General features: G+C 47.8%; 13 protein-coding genes across 13 annotated transcripts; 5 read left to right on the plus strand and 8 right to left on the minus strand.

Annotated features, from left to right (window-relative positions):
* Positions 1–301: 301 nt before the first annotated feature.
* RIX7 (putative AAA family ATPase) lies at positions 302–2761 on the plus strand (the record flags this gene model as incomplete). Its single annotated transcript, XM_024856392.1, has 1 exon — positions 302–2761. The coding sequence occupies one exon, from the start codon at positions 302–304 to the stop codon at positions 2759–2761; it is 2460 nt and encodes an 819-aa protein (XP_024715991.1).
* A 75-nt stretch (positions 2762–2836) lies between these two features.
* On the plus strand, positions 2837–3802 carry C7M61_000974 (uncharacterized protein; the record flags this gene model as incomplete). The annotated part of the gene is made up of 1 exon (XM_024856393.1): positions 2837–3802. The coding sequence occupies one exon, from the start codon at positions 2837–2839 to the stop codon at positions 3800–3802; it is 966 nt and encodes a 321-aa protein (XP_024715992.1).
* A 28-nt stretch (positions 3803–3830) lies between these two features.
* NIT3 (putative hydrolase) lies at positions 3831–4730 on the minus strand (the record flags this gene model as incomplete). The annotated part of the gene is made up of 1 exon (XM_024856394.1): positions 3831–4730. One exon carries the CDS (start codon positions 4728–4730, stop codon positions 3831–3833), a length of 900 nt encoding a protein of 299 aa, XP_024715993.1.
* Positions 4731–5034: 304 nt separating this feature from the next.
* C7M61_000976 (uncharacterized protein) lies at positions 5035–6564 on the minus strand (the record flags this gene model as incomplete). The annotated part of the gene is made up of 1 exon (XM_024856395.1): positions 5035–6564. One exon carries the CDS (start codon positions 6562–6564, stop codon positions 5035–5037), a length of 1530 nt encoding a protein of 509 aa, XP_024715994.1.
* A 445-nt stretch (positions 6565–7009) lies between these two features.
* On the minus strand, positions 7010–8677 carry MNN2 (Mnn2p; the record flags this gene model as incomplete). Its single annotated transcript, XM_024856396.1, has 1 exon — positions 7010–8677. One exon carries the CDS (start codon positions 8675–8677, stop codon positions 7010–7012), a length of 1668 nt encoding a protein of 555 aa, XP_024715995.1.
* A 1045-nt stretch (positions 8678–9722) lies between these two features.
* On the plus strand, positions 9723–10721 carry C7M61_000978 (shikimate dehydrogenase family protein; the record flags this gene model as incomplete). Its single annotated transcript, XM_024856397.1, has 1 exon — positions 9723–10721. The coding sequence occupies one exon, from the start codon at positions 9723–9725 to the stop codon at positions 10719–10721; it is 999 nt and encodes a 332-aa protein (XP_024715996.1).
* Positions 10722–11133: 412 nt separating this feature from the next.
* Positions 11134–13008, plus strand: C7M61_000979 (uncharacterized protein; the record flags this gene model as incomplete). Its single annotated transcript, XM_024856398.1, has 1 exon — positions 11134–13008. The coding sequence occupies one exon, from the start codon at positions 11134–11136 to the stop codon at positions 13006–13008; it is 1875 nt and encodes a 624-aa protein (XP_024715997.1).
* Positions 13009–13054: 46 nt separating this feature from the next.
* Positions 13055–14440, minus strand: ASR1 (Asr1p; the record flags this gene model as incomplete). Its single annotated transcript, XM_024856399.1, has 1 exon — positions 13055–14440. The coding sequence occupies one exon, from the start codon at positions 14438–14440 to the stop codon at positions 13055–13057; it is 1386 nt and encodes a 461-aa protein (XP_024715998.1).
* Positions 14441–15128: 688 nt separating this feature from the next.
* SSU81 (osmosensor) lies at positions 15129–16013 on the minus strand (the record flags this gene model as incomplete). Its single annotated transcript, XM_024856400.1, has 1 exon — positions 15129–16013. One exon carries the CDS (start codon positions 16011–16013, stop codon positions 15129–15131), a length of 885 nt encoding a protein of 294 aa, XP_024715999.1.
* Positions 16014–17953: 1940 nt separating this feature from the next.
* Positions 17954–18946, plus strand: AOX2 (Aox2p; the record flags this gene model as incomplete). The annotated part of the gene is made up of 1 exon (XM_024856401.1): positions 17954–18946. One exon carries the CDS (start codon positions 17954–17956, stop codon positions 18944–18946), a length of 993 nt encoding a protein of 330 aa, XP_024716000.1.
* Positions 18947–19010: 64 nt separating this feature from the next.
* On the minus strand, positions 19011–20402 carry C7M61_000983 (aspartate/glutamate transporter; the record flags this gene model as incomplete). Its single annotated transcript, XM_024856402.1, has 1 exon — positions 19011–20402. One exon carries the CDS (start codon positions 20400–20402, stop codon positions 19011–19013), a length of 1392 nt encoding a protein of 463 aa, XP_024716001.1.
* A 263-nt stretch (positions 20403–20665) lies between these two features.
* C7M61_000984 (phosphatidylinositol-binding protein) lies at positions 20666–21720 on the minus strand (the record flags this gene model as incomplete). The annotated part of the gene is made up of 2 exons (XM_024856403.1): positions 20666–21420; positions 21555–21720. The coding sequence occupies 2 exons, from the start codon at positions 21718–21720 to the stop codon at positions 20666–20668; spliced, it is 921 nt and encodes a 306-aa protein (XP_024716002.1).
* A 1089-nt stretch (positions 21721–22809) lies between these two features.
* C7M61_000985 (methionine aminopeptidase) lies at positions 22810–24042 on the minus strand (the record flags this gene model as incomplete). Its single annotated transcript, XM_024856404.1, has 1 exon — positions 22810–24042. One exon carries the CDS (start codon positions 24040–24042, stop codon positions 22810–22812), a length of 1233 nt encoding a protein of 410 aa, XP_024716003.1.
* Positions 24043–24188: the final 146 nt, after the last annotated feature.

A 24188-nucleotide genomic window follows, 5' to 3' on the forward strand; every position in this document is an offset into this window, starting at 1 on the left:
TTTTCGATACTATGTCGATGCAAATCTAAAAATTTAGCCAACTTTAAAACATGTCTTACTCTTAAGCCTGCCCCAGGTAGCTACTTCTGCAGGAGAGTACCCATGTATACGCTGGGAGCATGTCACCGAGGGACTTAAAACTCGTCAAAATGCAAAAATGAGAGCATTCCGTATACATTTTCATTTTATCGATCCCCGTTATCTTCATCACCGAATGACGTTCCATCATGAGCTGGTGCCTGAGTCGATGCCCATCGAGTTCTGCAGATGCGCATCGAGAAACATCAACACTTGAATATTCATGGCTAGGGGAGGTGCCGTGACCAAGGCTTTGGACCAGAAGGTCTATAATCTAATATTCAAACTTCTTGATGACAGGAGCGCAGCGAATAAGGAGAAAAGTGGTGGTGATGAGTCTAAGTGGTTTCTTGACATCGCTCTAGCTAGAGACCTCAGAAGCGCAGAAGTCATCGATTTTTTGCTTAAACAGGACTTGCTGTTGCAGAGACTCAAGAGATCCATTCTTGAAGAGTCTGTGGATGTTATATTGAAGGAGCTTAGGAAGGATGAGGAGGTGGAGCTTGCAGAAGCCATTAAACTCAAGGATGAGTACGAGCTTCAAAATGCAGCTCAGATAGATAGCGACTTCGAAAACGCCGACCCCAACAATCTCATGACGGTGAAGGATTCAAATGAGCTCAACAAATCGGTGGTGTCGATGTGGAATAAAGACAGCGAGAAGGTTGAAAGCGACGCTGATGAAAAGAAGACCAAGAAGAGAGGCCGAGACTCGGCAAAACCAGCTTCCAAGCAGAAGAGAAGCAAGATCGACCACACCCCACCCACAACCACGCTACTGTCTCTAGGAGGTCTTTCTGCTGTGACGACACAACTCATGGAGCTTGTCGGGCTACCCATTTTGCATCCAGAAATCTACCAATCCACCGGCGTGGACCATCCACGGGGAATTCTTTTGTACGGCCCACCTGGATGTGGTAAAACTACTATCGCCAATGCTTTGGCTGGTGAATTGAAGGTGCCATTCATCAACTTTTCAGCACCTTCTGTTGTTTCCGGTATGTCTGGTGAGTCCGAGAAAAAGCTTCGAGAGATCTTCGAGGAGGCTCGTTCCGTGGCTCCCTGTTTGATCTTCATTGACGAAATTGATGCAATCACCCCAAAGAGGGACGGTGGTGCTCAAAGGGAAATGGAACGTCGTATCGTTGCCCAGCTTCTTACATTGATGGACGAGCTCACATTGGAAAACACCGACGGTAAGCCAGTCATCGTCATGGGAGCCACCAACAGACCTGACTCTCTTGATCTGGCTTTGCGTAGAGCTGGTCGTTTCGATAGAGAGATTTGCCTTAACGTTCCTGACGAAGAGCAGAGATGCGCCATTCTCAAGACAATGACATCGAACCTCAAACTCGATGCTTCCAACTTCAACTATCGTGAACTCGCAAAGCTCACCCCGGGATTTGTAGGTGCAGACTTGAAGAGTTTGGTTACTGCTGCTGGAGTCGTTGCCATCAAGCGTATCTTTGAGAGTCTCAGTGAAATCGATGAGGAGCTGTCATCAAAGAACGATGCAGTTGACATGGACGTGGACAGCAACAATAATATCAAACAAGTGGTTCCGAATGCTCTTGCGAATATGAAGTTTGACAAAAAGTCTGAGGAACAACAGCTCAGTACGATCCAGAGGTTCCTCATAAAGCATCCAGATCCACTCTCCGAGGAGCAGTTGGCTCCCCTTAGCATATCCTTCTCTGACTTTAAAGAAGCATTGCCGAACATTCAACCTACAGCAAAGCGTGAAGGTTTTGCAACCATTCCAGATGTCACTTGGAAGAATGTGGGCGCTCTCAGCAACATCCGTATGGAGCTCCACATGTGCATTGTTCAGCCTATCAAGAAGCCTGAACTTTATCAAAAGGTTGGTATCAGTGCCCCTGCTGGTGTTCTTATGTGGGGTCCACCTGGATGTGGTAAGACATTGTTAGCCAAAGCTGTGGCCAATGAGTCCAGGGCTAACTTCATCTCTGTCAAGGGTCCGGAACTTCTTAACAAGTATGTCGGTGAGTCTGAACGTGCTGTGAGACAGGTGTTCCAACGTGCTCGTGCTTCTGTTCCATGCATCATCTTCTTTGACGAGCTCGATGCTCTTGTGCCCAGAAGAAATTCCACCCTATCTGAATCCAGCTCCAGGGTTGTGAATACGCTCTTGACAGAGCTTGATGGTCTTAATGACAGAAAAGGCATCTTCGTCGTTGGCGCTACGAACAGACCAGACATGATTGACCCTGCCATGTTGAGACCTGGCCGTCTAGACAAGACACTTTACATCGAATTACCGACCGCCGAAGAACGTTTGGATATTCTTAAAACACTTGTTTCGGCAAACACCACGCCGTTGGGTCCAAACGTGGACTTGCATGCCATTGCCAACGACTCAAGGTGCCGCAATTTCTCGGGTGCCGATTTATCGCTGTTGGTGAGAGAAGCAGGTGTATTCGCTCTTAAGAAGAAGTTCTTCCACGGCCAGAAAATTCTGGAATTGGATGAATCAGGATACTACGAGGAAGACAAGAACGATAACGATATCGTTGTCACCAAGAGTGACTTCGATGGTGCCCTTCTGAGTATCAAACCCAGTGTCACCGACAAGGACAGGGCAAAGTATGAGAGATTGAGCCAACGTATGGGCTGGGGCGTGATCCAAGAAGAGGAAAAGAAGGAAGACGAAGAGAAAAATTAGCATAGACCTATAATGTACAACTATCAACTGGATATCTTGACTGCGCGCTAGTAAACTTTTGCACCCACTAACACCATGCTCTCATTATCAGCCTTAAGCAGGCGTTTACCAACAGCGTTTCAACAAATCAAACAGCTAAGTTCATATGCTGTCAATGATGGCGCACACCTTGGTGACGCTCTAGCTACTAGTGGAATCGACACGGTGCAATTGGCATACGATAAGCATGAACCTCCGAAGAAGCCTGAAGTTGAAAAATCCCCATTGATATTCTTGCACGGGCTTTTTGGATCCAAAACAAACACAAGAACGGTTGCTAAAACCCTTGCCCAGCGTCTATCCCGTGATGTCTACTGCCTTGATCTCAGAAACTTTGGTCAGTCTCCACATTCAACTCGCCTTGACTACCCATCGTTGGCTGCTGATGTCGAGAGATTCATCGACGAGGCGGAACTACCTAGGAAACCCATCTTGGTTGGTCACTCCATGGGCGCTAAAGCCATCATGGCTGTAGCCTTGAGAAGACCAGATATTCCTGAAATGATCGTTTCGGTGGATAATGCTCCAGTATTCATACCCAGCACTTCTGGTGGTAAATTCAGCAAGTACGTCAAGCACCTCAGACAGGCTCTAGAAGTGGATCAATACACCAGCATCAAAGACGTGGACGCCGAGTTGGCCAAGGTCGAGCCCGTTAAAGAGATCAGACAGTTCCTTTTGACCAATGTAGATAGAGGTCAGAAGGATGATATCTGCAAGTCTCGTATACCTCTTGATATCATCGACAAAGCAATTGTGAGCGGAAACATAGCGCTGTGGCCTTATGATCCTACACTAGCTCGCTGGAGCAGAGGTCCAGCTCTCTTCATCAGAGGAACAGAGTCAAAGTATGTCCCAGACGATGTTTTCCAGGACATTGGTCAGTACTTCCCCAACTTCGAGGTCAGAGATGTCAAGGCCGGACACTGGTTGATCAGTGAGAACCCGAAGGAATTCATGAACGTCTTGTGTGAATTCATCGAGAGAAACGAGGACGAATAGAGTTTATAGACCTAATCAACTATATCATTTATTTATCACTGACCTTGGCCCCCTCGGTAACGTCATTGTAGACATCAAAACGTCTTTGGAAATGAACAGGAATGCTTTCTCTGGCCTTGGGCAACAACTCCTTGTCCAATTCAGCATAAAGGATCTCCTCACCTTCTCCAGCCTCCGCAACAATATTTCCGGAAGGATCGACCACCAAAGAGTGACCGTAAGCTTGATAGCCATCTCCACCTACATCTCTAGCTGGGCTGCACAAAATAGCGAACATTTCGTTATCGACCGCTCTAGCTCTAGCAAGTAAATGCCAGTGCAAGGGACCAGTCGTGGTGTTGAACGCTCCAGGGTAGAACATGGCAAAAGCATTGTTAGGCTTTCTGGAAGCGATAATGGCCAACTCCGGGAAGCGAATATCGTAGCAAATGCCCAATCCAACATTACCAAAGTTTCCAAGCTTGAACACAGTGCCCTTGTCACCCCCAGTTAAAGTCACACTTTCCTTGAACGTGATTCCGCCGGGGATATCAATGTCAAACAAGTGAGTTTTGCGGTGCTTGGCAATGATGTTTCCCTCGGGATCAAAAGTCAATGAGGTGTTGTAGACGTTGTTATCGGAGTCGTCAAGTTCAGGGATGGATCCTCCAACAATGTAGAGACCATGCTGCTTGGCCAATTTCGAGAGCAAACCGGTGGTCTCTCCGTTTGGAATGTTCTCGGCATATTCTCTGAATTTGTCAACAGCGTATGGAGAATTGAAGCACTCAGGTAACATTACGAGATCAAGCTTTCCAGTAGCCTGAGCCACAGCATTGTCAATGAAGGTGGTGACTTTTTGCAAGTTGGCAGCCTTCTGAGCTCCAGCCTTTATTTGAATAAGCGCAACTTTAAGATTTTGAGAGAGTGGCGCCTTAATTGAGGACATTGTGAACAAATTGAGTGAGAAGGGCGGAATTGGATAGAGTCTGGGGTTATCGCGACAATCGACGAGAGGTCCACAGTCCGAGAGATAGGTGTTCCGTACAAAATTTTTGAGCACATTTTCAGAATTTCTCATTTTGTGTCATAAAGTACGATTGGGTAACAAAGTCGGTTATCAGGCTACGATAGGCAGATTCTACAGATTGGAGAATTCACCAGTCCACTCACCTAAGTACATGCAATCTTCCGTATACTATTTACAACATAATTATCATCGTAGCGGCCTCCAGGAAGCCTCCGTCATAACTCTATACCTCAACCTTCAATTCTTCTGAACTACCCAGCTTGAGTCCATCATCAAAGTTACTATCTCTTTTCTGGTCACCAAATGACTGAAGAATCAAAAAGGTAACCGACAAAATGACTCCCAAACCTGCAAGCCCCATGCCAATGTAAAATGCATGTCTGTAGCCTTTGACTGTTGTCTCATAACCAGGAGTCAAATCCTTTGTGGTGTAATACTCAACAGTACCAGCTATACCGAGCCCAATTGAAATGGAGTAATTGACAAAGGTGCTTACTAACGAGCCAGCAAGACCTTGCTGATGTCTGGGAAGCACACTGGACAAAATCATTGTACCAGCCGGGAAACTCATGTCCATTCCGAAACTCTGAACTAGAATCGAGAAGAACTTTTGACCCCAATATATCTGGTGTTCCGCTCTAGTACCCATAAGCACAATACCCACGAAGAAAGCTAACAATGCCACCACCATAACGACTGACAGCGACGACTTTCGGAGAAGGAAAACAGTCAAGCCGGCGGCGCACAAACCACAGAAGGGAGCTGGAATAAACTGAACAGCGCTTAAAATCGGGTGTAAGTTGTCAACGGTCTCTGCCCAACGGAAGCTGTAGTACAACCAGATTCCAAAGCAAGACCAGCCGCAGGCAATACAGCCTAACACGAAACCGGTTTCGCCCTTGAGGCAAGATGTGGGGAGCAACGGATTGGCGGCATACTTGGATGCAACACAGAAAGCTCCCATGAAGAGGAAACCAACTATGAGTAGGACATAGACGTAAGGTACATCCCAGCCCACATTTGGACCTTGATTCCAAGCAAAGTTGATAAGAACCAAGCCGGAAACTCCCGTGAACGAGCCCCACCAATCGAAAGCTCCTTGAGATTTGCTGCCAATGTTCTTCGGAATGATGAAGTACAGTGCAACCACCACACATAGGCAAACGATTCCGTTGACCCAAAATGCCCAGGGCCACCAGACCAATTGGGCAAAGATACCCGAGAAGATCGCCCCAAGGACAAATCCGAATGGGGCCACCGCACCGAACATGGCCATGTAGATCATTTTCTTCTTGCTCATTGGGAAATAGTGCCCCAAAAGAGCCACGGCATTTGGCATGGAAAAAGCCGGTCCAAGACCTTGGAAAGCCCTAGCAACATTGAAAAAAACATCCGAATTGGTGAAGCCAGAGAAGCCAGCGATCAATGACCATATTCCAAAGAAAATAAATCCCAAGTTGAATATTAACTTGTAGCCGTGCAAGTCACCTAAACGACCAGCGATCAAAATGAATGTACCCACAGTAAGAGAGTATGACGCTGAGAACCACGATAGTTTACCTGGCAGGTCTTGAACATCAAAGGTGCTTCCAATTTCTTTCACAGGGTTGATGGTCTGGGCTACCCCAGCCTGGGTGAGGATTTGACAGAGACAGACCAAGAAAACGAACAGAAGCTCATGCACAACGGTAATGTCCTCAGGAGAAGGCAGAGCAGGCTGCTCTTCGTAAGTGGTTTCCGACTCCTCCTTCATGCTCAAGTCAAAATGAAGATTTTATCGAGGCCATTCCTGCTTTTTTGTACCTACCACCCATTTATAAGCTGCTCGCGATATTTAGTAAAACATGCGCAAAATGGTATCAGGTGCGGCTCGACTATTATATTAAGGTTTTGCATTTTTAGTAGAACGTGCACAACGAGAAACGGCGTTACTTACTATCTGAGTCAAGCGAGTTTCTGCACCCATTACTGCCGTTGGCCTCAAGACAATGTGTGTTCTAGCTCGCTTCTGAGGGAGCCACAATAATTTTTTAAGCTGCGCTTATCTGCGCATTGCTGAATTTGGGTACCCGCCTCGGCTAGGTCCCGGTGCATTCACTCTGCGCAGAAGATCGAAAATCTTCTTATTATGTGTATTATGGCTCGACGGTGGCGTCAAACGATCTAGATAGTGCCAGATCTGGCAAGGTATTGTGCTCCTAGAAATTGAGCGTGTCGGGATACTTGGTCGTTTCCTTCAACCATTTCAAATGAGGGATGTAAACCTCCTGGCATCTCTTCCGGTTTATCTCCCTCTCGTTGTTGATATACTCCAAGTAATTGCCCATGTACTCCTCCCTTTCGTCAAGTGTCGTGTCGTCCTCCTTCTCCTTCTCGAGCCAGATATCTTCACAGAGAGCCTCTGCATGCGCATTGAGTAAACGCAAATCCAAATCGTAACCGATGTTCTCGTACGTTCCGGCGTACATTCGGATGTGTTCTCCCAGCTCCTTGTAGATAAGATCATGGTTGTTATACATCCAATCGGTGTAGTGTTTAGGGTACGAGCAGTGAGCGAAGATAAGAGGCGCAGTCTCTGAATCTGCTTTTGATTCGATTGGGTCGTAGTGGCCCAACATCTTTGACTCAAATTTCTTTGTATCTTCACTATGGTAGCCAACCCACATAAACTTCTTGAGTGTTTGGAACCAGCTTTCTTTCATCACGGTTGCTGCAGCGATGAAGGTCTCCTTATCTCCTTCACCAGCGCCACCTTGTGTAAGCAAAGGATAGTAAAAGTTAGGGCCATACACGTTGTAATATAATGCCAAAAGCAACGTGCGGAGATGAGAGGTCTTGTTAACGAGCATAACACCAGCTTCTGAAGAGGGGTTGGGGAGGGTGTTTTCGAAATCATGGAAGTTGGAATCCTTGAAGGTGTAATCCTTAAGATCCTTCAAATCTTCTCCCTTCTTTTCTGCTTGTGCACGGTCATACTCAGAATATCTCACCTTCTTTTCAGGTACCTCCACACCGGCGATTTCGTAGAATTTGGGGTTGGTAGTACGAGACCAATCATCGGGCCAAATAATGAGGCCGGTCTCCTGGTACAATTTGGAGCGCAAGAGATACTCGACATTCTTAAGCGGATAAAGATCAGAATCCAAATAAAGCACGTTTTCGAATTGCGATGCCAAAAGTGCAAGCATCTTGTACTGATATCCGTTGATGCTGAACTTAAGACTGAGATACTCCACAAGACTCAGGTCGAGCATGTTACATTTAGCATTGAACTTGGGCAAGATTTCGTTACAGAACCTTGGATCATTGTCACTTTCCGTGGGAATGAAAACCTCGATTGGCAAGGTGGACCCTGTGGCTCTGATCTGCTTGACCACAAGGTATGATAACCAGGAATATTTCCCACCACCAATCAACACATAACCAGCAGAGCCCTGATAGTTTTCCCATTTGGGAGATTTGGGAGTGAGCTCGCCGAAAGTTGAGATTCCAAGGTCATTCAATAAGTGTGGCATATGCTCTTCCACATATTTGTGATGCGATGTCTTGAGTTGCTCGAAGGTATCATCCTTGATGTTCAAGATACTGGAGAGGTACTCCTTTGAAAACAAGAAATCCCTGTCGGTGCTCCTGGCATCATGAACTTTTTCGGTGATATAATTACCCTTCAAGCGGTCGCCAGTAATGGCGAAGTTCTCCAAACCATCAAAAAAGGCTCTGTACGGCACCAGTCCCTTGCTTCTACCCTGGAACAAATCGTAAGGATTGTAAGGCAGATAGGTGAGCTGATGTATAACTATCACGATCACCACAGCAGCCAAGAATACCTTGACAAGCGCCAGCTTTCTGGCAAATAGGAGCTTCATGGTGCTTGATAAAAGTGATTGAGATCAGAAACGCGCACCGCGAGTGTATAGCGCCATGTGGTAGGGGTCCATAGTCTACACTTACATTAGTAAAATAGCGACCATCAAATCTTAAAGCGACCAAATCGTCCACAACCGTATGTGTTTGGTTTGGCCAACCTAAATATGACGCGACGACTTAAATGTGCGCAAGCCTCGTGGGCTTACGATGGAAGGGATGCATATTTCCAAGAATTTACCACTGGAGATTGGCATCCGCATTAGGTGGAAGAATGGCTTGTTATGTCACCAAATCTTGACTAGTCCATCAAATCCGGTTGCCTTGTCTCAGGTTTTAATAATAGCTCGGACTTCAATTCCGTCTGGTCAGCCTAGGTTGCACCTAGTGCAGCGTCGCACTCGGTCCCACCCTAAACCCTGAGTGCCCCGCCCCCTCTTCAGAACAGTTGCTTTTGAGATCTTGCTTTTTTCCACACTTGAATTGTTTTAATATTTTTGTTGACCACACCTTTCTTTAAATTCCCTAATACGAGTAGGCGGGCAGGCTCGGACTTCACGGTTGCCTTGTCTTCTCGGTTATGACCTTCTGGTGCGGTTCGACAATGGGTGCAAATGGGCGGGACCATTGTATCGAAGCCGCCCAATTCTGGGGTAATTTTCTCGGGTGTACCCCAGATTTCCAGATGGGGCCTAGGAAAAATGCTACCACACCCCTGACCGGTCATCTCATTTAAAGTTGGGCGGGAGGAGACCGTCGCTTTTTTCTTTGTACTCAGCGCATGGTGGAGAAATGCCCCTCCCAGCCCCTCCATTAGGACTCCAGATCGCCCCAAATAACCTGCTCAAAAGCCATAGTGCCACTCGGGGTGACCTGGGGGCTTTCTAGTTTGGGGCCATTTTCGGGATTCTGGAGATCTTCTCCACCGGTTCCTGCCTATACCGGCGATTTTCCGGGGTTTTTCACTCACTGACACATTCTCTCTGACGCCGACTATAAAGAGCCTAGGTATTGGCATTTCAGTATCCTGGTATTATTTGTTTAACCATGTCACTCTCTCTCGCTGCTGCTGACCTTGAGATTATCAGGAAGAAGAACTTTTTGTTTCACCTCTTCGGTGAAGGCATCACCCATTCCAAGGCCCCATTGATGCATAACTATTTGTTCCAGAAATTGGGATGTGATGGTTATGTCTACGAGTGCCTTGACTCTTATGGTTTGGAGGCTTTTGTTGAGCTCATTAATGCCAACAAGGACGTGACTTCATGGAGCGACCTCAAGTACATTGGATCTGCCGTCACCATGCCTTACAAGGTCGCTATTATTCCACACTTAGACGAAATCGATTTCAACGCCCAGTCTGTCGGTGCTGTCAACACAATTTACGTCAGATTCAAGGACGGAAAGGCTATCAACATTGGTACCAACACCGATACGGTCGGCATAAGAGACGCTTTCCAATACAACGTGCCCGAAGCTACTGCCAAGGGCCAAGGTAAACCAGGCCTTGTGTACGGCGGAGGCGGTGCTTGTCGTTCTGCTGTGTATGCCTTGAAGGAGTACTTGGGCTGTTCCAAGATCTACTTGGTTAACAGATTCGCTCTGGAGGTTCACAAGATCCAAGAGGAAATGGCTGCCAATGGCTTCAAAGGTGAAATTATCCATATCGCCACACCGGAACAGGCTCGTGAAGTGGAGTCTCCACAGTTGATTGTTTTGGCTGTCCCAGATTTCGCCCCCGTCTCAGACGAGGAAAAGTTGGCCAGAAACACATTGGAAGTGTTCATCCAACAAGAAGACAAGGGTGCTGTGCTTGAAATGTGTTACCACCCCACACAGATTACTCGTCTTTATAATGCTTTCCATGAAGCTGGCTGGGATGTTGTTGGAGGCATCGAGGCAATGATCTACCAAGGATTCGCCCAGCAAGTTTTGTGGACCGGATACTCCTTAGAAGAGATGCCCACCAAGGATGTGGTCGACTATGTCAGAGAGACAATCGAGGAACCATGTCTTAGACATGACCTTGTCACCATTAAATTGTAAGGGGCCCTGCTGTCCAAGAACAAGGGTCCTTTATAGGTGCCACATGCCAACAGCACATAATGATCGTTCAAAGCAGATCCAGACCTATATGCTGGTGAAGCTAAAAAAATAAACTCATGACTCTGATTTGTAAACAGTCTGTAAGAAGTAAAGAAGTCGTTAATACCGCAATTACTCGGACTTTGTGTGGCATTCACTCCACACGCACTTCTAGGACCCTCCTACATAAACGAGGAGCAACTGCTAGTTATTCAGACACATATCTTTCTGACAAATTCGAAATCTGAACCACTTCTTTTGTTCTCGAATTGACTGTTGTGTTCTTGTTACAAATAACCTGCCGTCGCTTGTCTTCCTTGGCAGAATAATGATAACCGCACTCAAGCACGCTAAAAACCATTGCCAAAGATCCATGTCCACCTTCGCCAAGTTGCCCAAGAGGCTGTCCATACCAAAGACCCTCCAGCCAGATAACGCTATAACGAGTGAAGACGTTGCTGCAGCTAACGAGAAAAATGTCATAAGACACCCCAGGATCCTTCACGATGGAGCTTTCTCATGGTCCATTCCTGAAGAACGTAAGGAATACAAATACATCACAACCAGCAAACAAGCTCTCCATGACTTGGGCTTGAACGAGAACGAGGATCAAGATCCAGAGTTTCAGAAAATCGTCAGTGGCCAATTCTACCATGATTTGTCATTCCGTGATACAGACTTTCCATTCCCGTATGCTCAAGCGTACGCTGGGTGGCAATTCGGCCAATTTGCTGGTCAGCTCGGTGATGGAAGAGTTCACAACTTGTTTGAAGTTCCTAAATCCAAAGACAACACGCTGCCTTCTACGAAGTTCAACAGAAAAGAGTACGAGGTCCAGTTAAAGGGATCTGGCAAAACCCCATACTCACGTTTTGCGGATGGAAAGGCAGTTATTCGTTCTTCAATTAGGGAGTACATTATCTCCGAGCACTTGAATCAGATTGGAATTCCCACCACCAGAGCGTTGTCGCTTACCTATCTTCCACAGACCTTAGCTCAAAGATATTCTGCTGAAAGATGTGCTATTGTCTCCAGATTTGCCGAATCTTGGATCAGGCTTGGAACCTTTGACTTGTACAGATGGAGATTTGATATGGATGGTCTTCGTCGTTTGAGTGACTACGTTATTGATGAGCTCTTCATTGTCGAGGAAGATGGTAAGAAGGTCGAGTTCCCCTTCTTTGAACAAACAATTGCAGCTAATACCGGGTTTCAAAATGACATTCAGAAGAGCCTTCGTGGTTTGACCAAGTACGATAAGATGTACTTTGAGATCATTGTTCGCAATGCTATGACTGCCTCCATGTGGCAATGTTACGGCTTCCTCAATGGAGTATTGAACACTGACAATACTTCCGTTCTTGGGCTTTCGATGGATTTTGGTCCATTCAGTATTATGGACAAATACAATCCTGAGTACACGCCTAACTCCGAGGACCATCAAGGAAGATACAACTACGCCAATACGCCGACGGCTATCTGGTGGAACTTGACGAGGTTGGGTGAGAACTTGGCACAGCTTATTGGTGCTGGCACTGATCTCATTGACAACCCACAGTTCAAGACGAACAACTTCCAAAACGGCTGGGAGGATAAAATTGTTAAAAGGGCATCCAAGTTGATCGAAATTGGCGGAGAAATGTACATGTATGCCTTCACCAAAAAGTATGTGGAAACTTTCTTTGACAGACTCGGTTTGCTGCACAAGCTTATAGACGTGATGGATCCTGAGGCACAGAATGCCGATTTGCTCGCCCCTATGCTTGAAATGCTCAAAAAGACCCAATGTGATTTTAACGGGTTCTTCGTGAAGTTGCAGGAGGCCAGAGTTGAGTCTGCAGACTTTGATCTTGACAAGTTTGCAGCTTCGGTGTTGTTGCAGGAAGTGAGCCAGCACGAGCACTACCCCAGAGACGAATTGACACAGCAAGTGAAGGAGTGGGTGCAAAAGTATCAGAATTACGTGTCTAGGACGATGGAGCACGATGGATTTGACAGGTACGAAAAGAGCTCGCAGCACAACCCACTCTTCCTTCCAAGAAACTGGATTCTTGCTGAGGTGATTGAGCAGGCAGAGGAGACCAAGTGTAACGATGTTACATTGTTGAAGAAGCTCGAAAAGATGGCCTTTAATCCGCTCGATCCCAGCAAGTGGGGCGACGAGCTCAAGGAGTACGAAGACAAATGGCGTTTACAGAGCGACGCTGGAGAGGCCCGTTCCATGCTACAATGCAGCTGTGCTAGTTAGCGCTGATCGTTATGGCATTCAATATAAACTAATACAGTGTTGACCCTTAAGATCTGTTAATAGACTTGACAGCGTCGTCGTAACCCTTCTGGAAAGCATCCTTGGCCTTGTCCTGAACCTTAGGGTCCAACTTGGAGATCTTGGAGTCCAAGGACGAGTCACCGGTGGAGAAGCCAGAGCCAGTACCAGAGGAGCCAGTAGCACCAGAAGAGCCGTAGGCACCCTGAGAACCAGAGGCACCGTGAGAGCCAGAGGCACCGTGAGAGCCAGAAGCACCGTGGGAGCCAGAGGCACCAGTGGAGGCACCGTGAGAGGAGGAGCCGTGGGAACCAGCAGCGTAGCCGCCAGCAGCACCAGCAGCACCACCGGCACCAGCACCGCCAATGGAGCCACCCAAGCCAGAGCCAGTAGCATTGGCGTCAGTAGCACCGTGGCCACGAGAACCAGTGGCACCGTACTTGTCGGCACCACCCTCTGAGTCGTATCTAGAAGTGGTGGCAGAGCCCTCGGAAACACCACCTGGAGCACCAGAGGTCTTGGCGCCAGAAGCAGTGTCGTAACCGTGGGAGGAGTGGCCAGAGCCGTAGGCGTCGGAACCGTGGGTTCTTGGACCAGAGCCGGACTCGTAGGCAGAGTTGCCGTGAGAGCCAGAACCAGAGCCAGAGCCCAGGTGAGAAGCACCGTATCCAGCAGCACCGGCACCAGCAGCGGCGGCACCAGCACCACCAGTGGCAATACCGGCCTTGTCGCCAGAAGAGTAGGCGTTGGAGGCATCCTTACCAGAAGAAAGAGCGTCCTTGCCGTACTGGCCTTGGCTGGTGGAACCCAGGCCAGTTTGACCAGAGGAGCCGTAAGCAGACAGGCTGCCAGTTGGCTCGTGGGACTCGTAGCCTCTGCCAGAGGTGGAGCCGGAACCGGTCTCGTAAGAACCACCCTGGGCGTTAGAGGAACCGTAACCAGACTGGTTGCCAGACTGGCCGTAACCGGAGGAGGACTGGCCACCAGACTGACCGTAGCCAGAGGAGGATTGAGCACCAGTGCCAGAGCCAGAGGCCCCGTAAGCGGCACCACCTGCGCCAGCAGCTCCAGCACCAGCAGCGCCAGCACCGGCAGCGCCAGCACCAGTGCCAGAACCAGAACCAGTAGCACCGTGGGAGCCAGTAGCACCAGAAGAACCAGAGGCACCCTGACCAGAGAACTTGCTGCCGATACCGCCCTCAGTACCGGACAAGTTCTCTCTGCCGACGTACTGGCCACCGGCCTTGTCAGCGTCGTTGGCGTACTTGGCAGCCAGGTCCTTGTCAAGGTTTCTCACCTCACCAGAGATGTTGTCCTTGCCAATGGCCTTACCACCAGCCTGGTCGGCTTTCTGGATGTTCTCAACATCCTTGTTTCCGCTGATCTTAGAAGAGATCTTGTCAGTCAAACCCATTTTCAATTAAATAGTTAGCCTTTTTAACTGAGCGTGCCCTGGGGCTACTTATACTTGAGCCACCGCAAGGGTTTTTTTTGCACCCAAAGTTGCGGCCTGCCCCTTGCTGCGAGAATGCACAATGCCACTGTCTCGAAGCATTGCTCTCATGACCGACAGTGCCATTCTTTTTCTTTTCATTTGACACACTTGTCGATTGATCCGCAGATCGGCATTGTCAGATGACGCTTCGTTGAATCTGCCCAATTGTCGAATTTTGTTGTCTAGTCTATTCTCCAGCAAGGAACCGATTCGACACTCGTGTTGAAAGCAGCCTTGCGTCATCACACTTGTGCCAGGTTTGCAGCCGAGCAACGCTGTGGTTGACGGCTTTCATTCGCTGTGGCCTGGGCAATCTTGTTGCTTGTGCGGCGAGACCCACAGTCACCACCCCCCATCCAACTCTGCACAGCATCAGCCTTATTTTGCTACTAGGCCACCCTACAGCAACATGAGGTTCGATGGACGGCCACGTTGCTTCACTTGCGCAAGCGGATCTGGCCCGCAGCCACACTCCCCATGCTGCGTCTACGCAGCGGGTTTTCTTTTCTCTGGTGTCAAACTTTGCCATATATACCGACACCACAATTATCATTACCTCTGCCGCAGCTGCCTGCTGCCGTGTGTTTCCCTATTCGTACATGTGCTCTTAGTCTAGGAGCTTGACGTAGTTCGACGGACAGATACCCACCTGGCCGTTCGATCTTCTGGCCTGCCACCACTTGCCGTCAATGTCATCAACCTCCAAAATTTCGTCCTTTACGAACGAAATCTCGTTGATGTCCTCAGGATTGGCGTCGTAGCTGTATAATGCTTGCGCCTTGTAGCGGAACACCCCAGCAGGCATACCGAAGGCATTGGCGTCCAGCTGGTTGTAGACAGTGTTCCTCGTGGAGTTTCTCACTGACGCGGGTGCATTCGTACCGTGAACGTTCAGGTTGGAGAAGTTTTCAAGACCGTTCAACTGCAGCGACAGCATGTATGCTGATTTCGTGTTAGTGTTCTGCGAGTGCCTGTCGTCAGTGTTTTGGTAGTTGTTTGATGCGCTGCGAGGAACAGCGAACTCCTCCTCCTTGTACTCGCCAGCGGGGAGCGAGCCGTGGAAGCCGTTGTTTCTTACAGAGAAGGAGTCAATGAACTGGTTGGTTGGCGATTCGGGGTGACCACCAAAGTACAAGATCCACAAGATGTTGAGCATTGACAACAAGATGCATCCGGCCGCACAACACAAGTTACCGGACGAGTTGGAGTTGTAGATCAAGTTGTTGGTCGAGTTGGTGGTGTACAAGAACGCCACAGATAAAAATCCCACTAGGGTGAACTTATATAACTCGATGGTGTTGTAAACATAAAGCACGAATATCATAATCACCAACACGATCTGATATACGAGGCCCCACCAGGTGAATCTGGGGAACGAGCTTTGCGTGGAAGCGGCAGCGCCTGCTATGGCGACGATCCATGCTATGACACCAAAACTGACGGTGGCAATAGCAAAGGGATCACCGATGAAGTTCGAGATCTTGAAGCCCATTGGATCAGGGGATGACGATACAAAGGGGCACGGGGATGTTCAAGATGTTAAAGGGTATCAAAACGATGGGCGTGAGTCAGGTTCTCTCGATTTGTGTATTTCAAGAAATCACCGGAAGGGTTGGGCAAAACAAGGGTTCCAGGACCTCCGTGAGGAAAAAATGTATCGAAAATTCACAATAGTGTTCCAGTAAATACGGATCATGGCGCGATCCGCCAGTGCAGGAGCCGCTCCCAAGGTCTAGAAGTGCCCGCGGTCGCGGACAAAGCATACCGATGGGGGCTGATTCAGGTGCTATTTCTACCTACATTTGAAAAGACTCCCATTGTTAAAGAATGGGCATTCACATTTGTTTTATTGGTAGTTGATGTAAGGCTCACAAGATGTGGCTTGGTAGAAAGGCAGATCTGCTTAACTAAACAAAAAGTGAAAAAACACGCTTAGGCTTCCGCTATGTTTACCTCGAGAGTCTAAATCGGTTCGGCACTGTCGCAGGCCAGTCAGGACAATGCCTGAGAAAGACACGGTGACGTCTGCACAATAGGCAAAAATTCAGGGTCGGGATGATTTTTGAATGAAAACGGCGCAATGCCTGGGAATGGAAAAGGGTAGTTTCAAAGCGGTAGCAGGGCACGTTTGGTTGCAACTTTGCGCTGCATCGCTTTGTGTGAGCATTCTGTGCGGCCACACTAGGCTAAAGCTAAGCTTCGTTTGGTGGCTAAATTTACTCAATGTGGCAGGTGGGCACAGATCGTATGTAGAGAACCTGGCGGGCCTTCGAGCATAGAAGGCGGTGTCCCCCTCAGTGGGAGTTTACACGAGGAATCGGCTAATTGAGGGAGCGAAATGTGCGGAATTAGTGTCGACATGGCGAACGAGATCATCTGCCATTTTCAATATTTCGAAGAAGCGGCAGTAAAGTGCATTCAAGGTTGGGTCTTGGCTTGTTCCGCACAGAAGTGCCGAGAATCCAGTTTGCAGCCAATTCTACGCACCGATACCAAAATTCAAGCTACAACACAACATGTCCGCCATAAAGTAGAAGGAAAAGTGTAGAGTGAACGATCGATGTTCGGCGGGAATATATTTAGACGAGAGTAATGGCCCTGTGAAAAGAACTCCACATGACGCAAAATAAAAGCATGAACGCAACAGAAGCTTAGATCCATAAGAGGCAACCACTCGGGTTGGAAATGAGTTGGGTCAGTTGAGGCGACCCTCATTTCCGACGAATTAGAGTTCGATCTAATCAGCATACTGTGGTCCATCCCGCTCACCCGCGTTCACCCTAACCTCTTTGTGCTATTTTGTGCGCGAGCATGACCTCCAGGGAATCCTTCCTCCCTACTCCCGATAAATGCTCTCTTCTATCTGATCCCGTAACCAGCCGTAGCAATGACCGGACTTCTACCTCCAGCAAGAATCCATGACGGACCCTTCTATTTTTGAGTTTTACTTATTTTTGAGCTTCACTTTTGTAATTTCGATCTCTCTATTCGACCGAATGGTGAAAGCTACCTCCAGGTTTCACAACTAGCCTCCAATAGCACTGGCAGAGAACAAAACATTGAAGTTTCTCTTTCTATTATAAGCCTACTCACTCGTTAACACGCTGACCAATAGACGCAAGCTCGTTCTTGTGCATAATATGCTCTCCCGTATTTGTCCATTCTCACTACTGGGTCAATTATCCCACCACTGTTGAACTCTCTTTTTTTAAAAAATATGAGCACGTTTATAGGACACATCCGGGTCCGTTTTTGGAAGTCTCCGAAATTCCTCCCTTTATACCCCGGATTCAGCGCTTCGGCCGCTTTCACGGGAGGTCAGCCGCACTAGTACCGTTGCAATGCAGGTCTCTCCGTGAATCTCCCTTGGCTGCAAATTAGCTCACCCCAGGGGTATATAATAAGCTTTTCTTCACCTCTCAATTCCTCATCATGCTTTCAATTTATAAACCAACAGTTACAAGACTCGCTCTTTCTGGTATGGGTACCGTGGCCCTCCGCCCTGCCAGATCCTTGAAAATTAGAACGGAGCTTCTCGATAATGACGACCAACGCAAACACGACGACCAGAAGTTCATCTCCCATCCTATGTTTCCTCATCCAGAATGGACTAAAGAAGAGGTTGAGACTGTGAAGCCTGTCCATCGTGTGCCTCAAAATACAATGGACCGTGTTGCTCACAGAACTATCAACCTGGTGCGCTCGATCTTCGATTTTGCAACCGGCTACAAGCATCCAAAGACCCCCGAAGAAATAACTAATCGCTTCGAGGGTACGAGATGGGAGATGAATGAAAACAAATGGCTTACAAGAATTATATTCTTAGAATCGGTTGCAGGCGTCCCAGGTATGACAGCTGCTTTTATTCGTCACCTCCACTCATTGCGGTTACTCAAGAGAGACAAAGCTTGGATTGAAACCTTGCTTGATGAAGCTTACAACGAGAGAATGCACCTTCTCACATTCATCAAGATTGGTAAACCTTCGTGGTTCACTCGTTTCTTTATCTACATGGGTCAAGGCGTTTTCTGCAACATGTTCTTCTTCATGTACTTGCTTTATCCTCGCTATTGCCATCGTTTTGTGGGCTATTTAGAAGAAGAGGCTGTCAGTACCTACACCCATCTCATCAATGATTTGAAGGCTGGAAAGTTGCCTAAACTTGATGGTGTTCAAGTTCCCGAGGTGGCCCAACAATACTGGACAGAACTCAACAACGAGTCAACCTTCTTGGACTTGGTGGAAAGAGTCAGAGCTGACGAGTCTAAACATAGAGAGGTTAACCACACCCTCGCTAGCATTGACCAGAAGACTGACAGAAACCCTTACGTCGTGAAGATCGAAGGTGTAGATCAACCACAGCCAGAGAAAGGGTTGAACTCCAAACATCCTGAAGGCTGGGAGAAGAAGGATTTGATCCTTTGATTATTTAAATATACTTGTAAATATAATGACTCGATATGATGGACAAATGATAGATATGACATAATTAATGGGTGCTTCCAAGGAAGATTGTGACGAAAAGACACACCACCATGACAATGACACCCCATACACTCAAGGCGAACCCGCCGTACTTGCAGAACTTTTCTAATCTGGTCAAAGTTGTGGCCCCATTGAGTGGTTTAATCAACATATAACCAAACAACCCTGGCAAGATGAACGAAATGGATGTGGAGCCAGTGGAACCAACGAACGCGAGGACACGAGCCAAAGACTTGACAGAGATGGCCACGAGATATGCTAGCACAACAATGCCTGTTGTGATAATGTAGAATTGTTTAGTTGTGAGCTTGACAATGATAGGGTCGTGACCGTCGGTGTCTTGGGCACCTTCCATAGGAGTAGTGGACACGAAGGTTTCGTCCACCATCGATTCACCGTCTGACTGTAGAGGTGCATAGCCGTCATTGGTGACTTGACTGTTGCGCAACTTATGCGAGAGGACGCCATTCTTGATGAAGTATCTAATGTGGTTGACAGAACCACGACATGGGTGGCATTGGAGGGGGAATGATAAACTCACCATCACCACGATACAAAGTCTTCCTATAAGCGAAGGAATAGAGTCTTTGGGGTACATGGTGATGATATTGGCGTCAACTTTGTTTCCGAAGGTCAAATACCCGATTATTCCCACGAGCAAGTAAGAGGCGCATGCCACGGAAATGGCATTACGGATGATCATATTGCCTTGTCTTGTCTGTGAGCCAGAAGTTTCGGAGGGCTCCAATTCGTTGATTATGGCAAACATATTCTGGTGGCAGGTGTATGCGAAGACAAAGATAGGAAAAGACGAGAGCGTCAGACGCAACAGCTTTGGCCCCACAACATCAATAACTCTATTAGGTAGGTCATCGACAATGTAGTGTTCGATGACTAGGCACATCAAGTACACCACCGAAAAGAGAGCGATCACAGATGTGTACTTCAATGAATCAAGTTTCTTGAGGTACGAGAGCGGTGCCACCATGAGCACCATAAAAAGCGTAATCCAAAGGTTTCTCTCCATCCACCAGGAGTCTTCGTCAACTTTAAGCAGCTCCATTATTTTGGGCATCAAGTCGCCGATAATCACAAGGTAGGAGACACCCACACCAAAACACTTAATGGCAATGGCACCGTCAAAGACAACAGAAAGCTGAGGATACGTCAACTGGCATAAACTGAAATAAGAGACGGCGTTTTGTTGCTGAGTATACTTCGCAACTTTGTTCTGAAGATATAGGCCAAAGGCAGAGGTCAACGAAGACCATGCGATAAGGAAGGACCCGAAGATTATACCATTAGCTCTGAGGCCATAAGGCATGGCCAAGATGCCCGCACCAATAATGGTATTGAGGAGATTAATGGAGCCCGACTTGATCGTGGCACGGCCCATGATTGACTTTTTGAGATCCAAATAACTGGTATCAGTTGCTTTACTTTCGAGCGCGGCACCAAACTTCTATGGCACAGAGCGGAGGTAATGATGCTGGAATTGATGCTACAGATTCAGTCAAACAAACTATCGATTGGTAAATAATACATCGCCACCGGCGAGATAGAGCATTTCTTGGTATACTAGGGTGGCCCACGAACACTGTTTTCTCCTTAGACAGCCGGTATCCGCTAAACTGGCCGTTTTTGTTTCTTTATCGGCGCTTATAAGATGTACCAGCCCAATAACACAGCGATAAGAACCAACACAGCAGCAAATGGAAGAGAAACACCGCTGACGGTGTCCTCAGTAGCAGTGCCAGTCAGAGTGCCAGTTCCAGCGGCAGACTTTTCGTTGGAGTCCAACTTGTCGGACAAGTTGTTGATCTTCTGATTCGAGGCCTCCAACTCCTTCTGCTGTGCATCGTCGGCAGCAGCAGCACCGCCACCAACAGATGGGAAAGCCTCCTTGGTGGTGTCAGCAGCAGCGGCGTTGCCGTCGATAGTTCTATTGGCGGTGTCGTTGGCATTCAGGGAGAAGCCAGAGGCAGCGGCCGCACCGGCGCCACCGAAACCAGCCGAAGAGGTGGCGTTGGCGAAAGTGGTCTCGTTGGCTTGTGATTCGTTGGTCTCGTCGTCGTCAATGACGAAGTTGACCCTCAATTTCTTTTGTAGCAACTGGTCCGCGTACTTGCTCTCCAAGGCGCTCCACTGCTCGCTAACCTTGGATGGGTCGGCCAAGTCAGGGCAAGGCAAAGACACAATCAAGAACTTGTCCTTGCATTTGTAGTCTTTAGGCAATGGCTGGGTGAAGCCTTGCAAGATGAGGGAGATTTTGATAGATTCGTTTGGGCCAATGATGCTGGCGTTAGGTCTGACACAGTACAACTTGGGAGCCGTGGTCTTCACCTTGAAAGCCAAGGGCTGAGACGACGAATTAGTCAAGTGCAAGTACTCCGTGGAGGGCTCTGTGAAGTTACCTGGAGGTTAGTATTTGATGTTATGAGCGTGGTGTTGGCAACTTGTTAGACCACAAATGGGACTGAGGTCGACATCAGGAAGAACGAGACCAAGCAATTGAACAAGTGGCTTCCATTGAACGATTGTCTCGTACTCGTGGAAGAATTCAATGTGGCTTCCGGTAGATGTTGACACATAGGCGAATCAAATGCGTGGCGTTCAAACACAGTGGCAGCAGGGTGGGAGCCGAGAGCGTGACCGCTCCAGCGAACCCGGTTTAACATACCTTTGTAAGTCAAAACATTGGGGGAGACCTCCATGTTGGCAGATTGTTGTGAAGTAGTAGGAGGAAAAAAATACCAGCGGGAGAAAAAAAGGAGAGTGAGCGAAAATTCCTGATAGTAGCAAAACCAAGCAGGACACCTTGCAGTGCAGTGACAAGCAAGAGACGTTAGCGCAGGAACGATTGAGGGGGTATTGTAGGAAAATTCGATTGAATTATACGAATCTTTCTCTTTATATATACTTACAAGACGAGCCGTTGGACAGCCGTGGATGTGACCGAGCAACCTCACGCTGTCACATGAAGCCTGAGCCACGATTGTCGGGCACCTCAAGTTTTGTACACCAACCACACGAGAGAGAGTTGAAGAGTGGTAGAGTTGAGGTAGCTATGAAAAAGACCCTTACGTGTCGTTTTGAAGTAGAATTGATGTATTGGCCTCGTTCAATGGCGGTCTTGTTTCATTTGACGGCAGATCGGAAGCAAATCGTTATGGTAGCGAACGAGCGAATGAGGACGCTTCAAATCCAAATTGTCAAAAAGTCTTAGAATCTCTTATTGTAGAGCGTTTGAGCACGCGTACACCAGGCTTTTCTTAGAAGTTGGTCATGTTGCTTCTTGCTTCGCCGCAGTGCTATGCATTGGCGTCTGCGAGTGAATGCGCCAGTCGCTTAGCTTCACACGGCTAGGAACATCTAAAAAGTGACGATAATGGTATTTGTTTCAGGAAACTCAGAATTTTGATGGTATGCCATAAAGTAGTTTGAGCCGGTTATTTCGGAGATAGGAGATTGGCATGTCAAGAATGCCTGGTCCTTTACGGTCAGACGTGCTTGACGATTCAATCATGAGACGGGCTTTTTCTATCTACAGAATTCCCCTCCATAGTTTTTCACGAAACAAAATACGCCCATTGGTCCATGTTTGCACAGGGTTTCACACTTTACCCGTCAACCCCTCACAAGGAATTCTATCGACTAATCGGGCATGGTGAAAGAATGCCAGACCGTGTTCTTGGCTTCAGGTACGCTACACTTAAGGTTTTCGAATTTGACTTCCTTTTCAATACTTGAGACTCTCATTCGACTAGTAAATTGTACGTCTATGTAACTAATCCCTTTGGCCTCTAGTAATCGTCGCCTCTCGAAACCACCTCCTTCTTGTGTGGATGGAGCAAGATCGTGTGCTCAAACTGTGCGGTGTAGCTGCCCAGAGTATCAACCAAAGGAGGGTAGTCTTCGACAATGCCAGCACGAACCAACTGGTTAAGTGCCAAAAGATACTTATCCTCACCAGTTCTCTCCAAGTATCTACGACACCAAGGAAGTGTTCCAAAGGTATCCTTGATCGTGTCCACAAGCTGCCTGGCTTTTTCGGTGGGGGCTTTGGCATCGATTCCCTGGTTCAATGCATAGTGAGAGCACTCACCTTGGCCAATGACGTAACCCTTACCGGTGGAACCGAAAGTCTCAATGGCGAAGGTCTCGCCCTCTTCCATCTTTGTCATGTCACCATTGGCAACAATTGGCACGGTCTTACCAGAATGAATAGTGTACTGGCCGATGTTGTGACCGTTCAAGTTTCTGATGCACTTGATAGGGTATGTCTTTCCATTGAGCTCCAACTCATAACTCTCCATCACCTCCTCAACAGCAGCACCAATATCATTCAATCTGACATCAATACCAGCTTCCTTGACACCAGTGTTCGTGGCAGCCTTGACAGCTTCCAAAAGTGGATCATACTTCTCGTCAAAGGTCAATGTAAATGCAGAGTCAACGATGTGGCCGTTCACGTGGACACCAATATCCACCTTCATGACATCCTCGTATTTCAAGACGACCTTGTCGTTCAGGTTTGGGGTGTAATGCGCAGCGACGTGGTTGAGAGACAAACCGGTTGGGAAACCAATGCCCTGGCTCTTGGGGTGGTCATTGCCGACGTATTGTCTAACTGAGTTCTCAATTAAGTCAGCAATTTCAAGCATAGACATACCAGGCTTGATGTTCTGCTGAGCCTTAGTTCTAACTCTTCTGTGGATCTCGGCTCCCTTTCTGAAGTCTTGCCAGTTATTGTTCTGTTGTCTGTCCAAGTATCTCTTCTCCTCATCGGTAGTTCTGTAGCTATTGACCTCCAATGGATATTCCATCCACTCACCTTCAGGGTAAACGCCATCGGGGTAAGAAGAAGCAATATTCGTGAGCTTCTTCTTCTTTTTCTTGTTCTTCTTCTTCTTCTTACCGTCTTCACCGGCCTCATTGTCACCTGCTTCAGGGGCAGGAGAGCCCTCAGCGATGTTTAAATCGGCAACTTTTTCCGTGACCAGCAGAGCTGTTTGAGACTCCTGATCTGCTGACATTTTATGGAGTTCGGTATCGGAGTCTCGAGCCGGTTTTCTGAGGGTCATCGTGGTGGTGGTGGAGTCACGTGCCGCTACCACCATTGGAGATTTCTACGGTTTTGCAGCCATCTAAAAGAGGGAAATTATTAGCTATATTCTGTAAT

This window comes from Candidozyma pseudohaemuli, assembly GCF_003013735.1.
Source record: "Candidozyma pseudohaemuli strain B12108 chromosome Unknown scaffold00001, whole genome shotgun sequence".
NCBI lineage: Eukaryota > Fungi > Ascomycota > Pichiomycetes > Serinales > Metschnikowiaceae > Candidozyma > Candidozyma pseudohaemuli.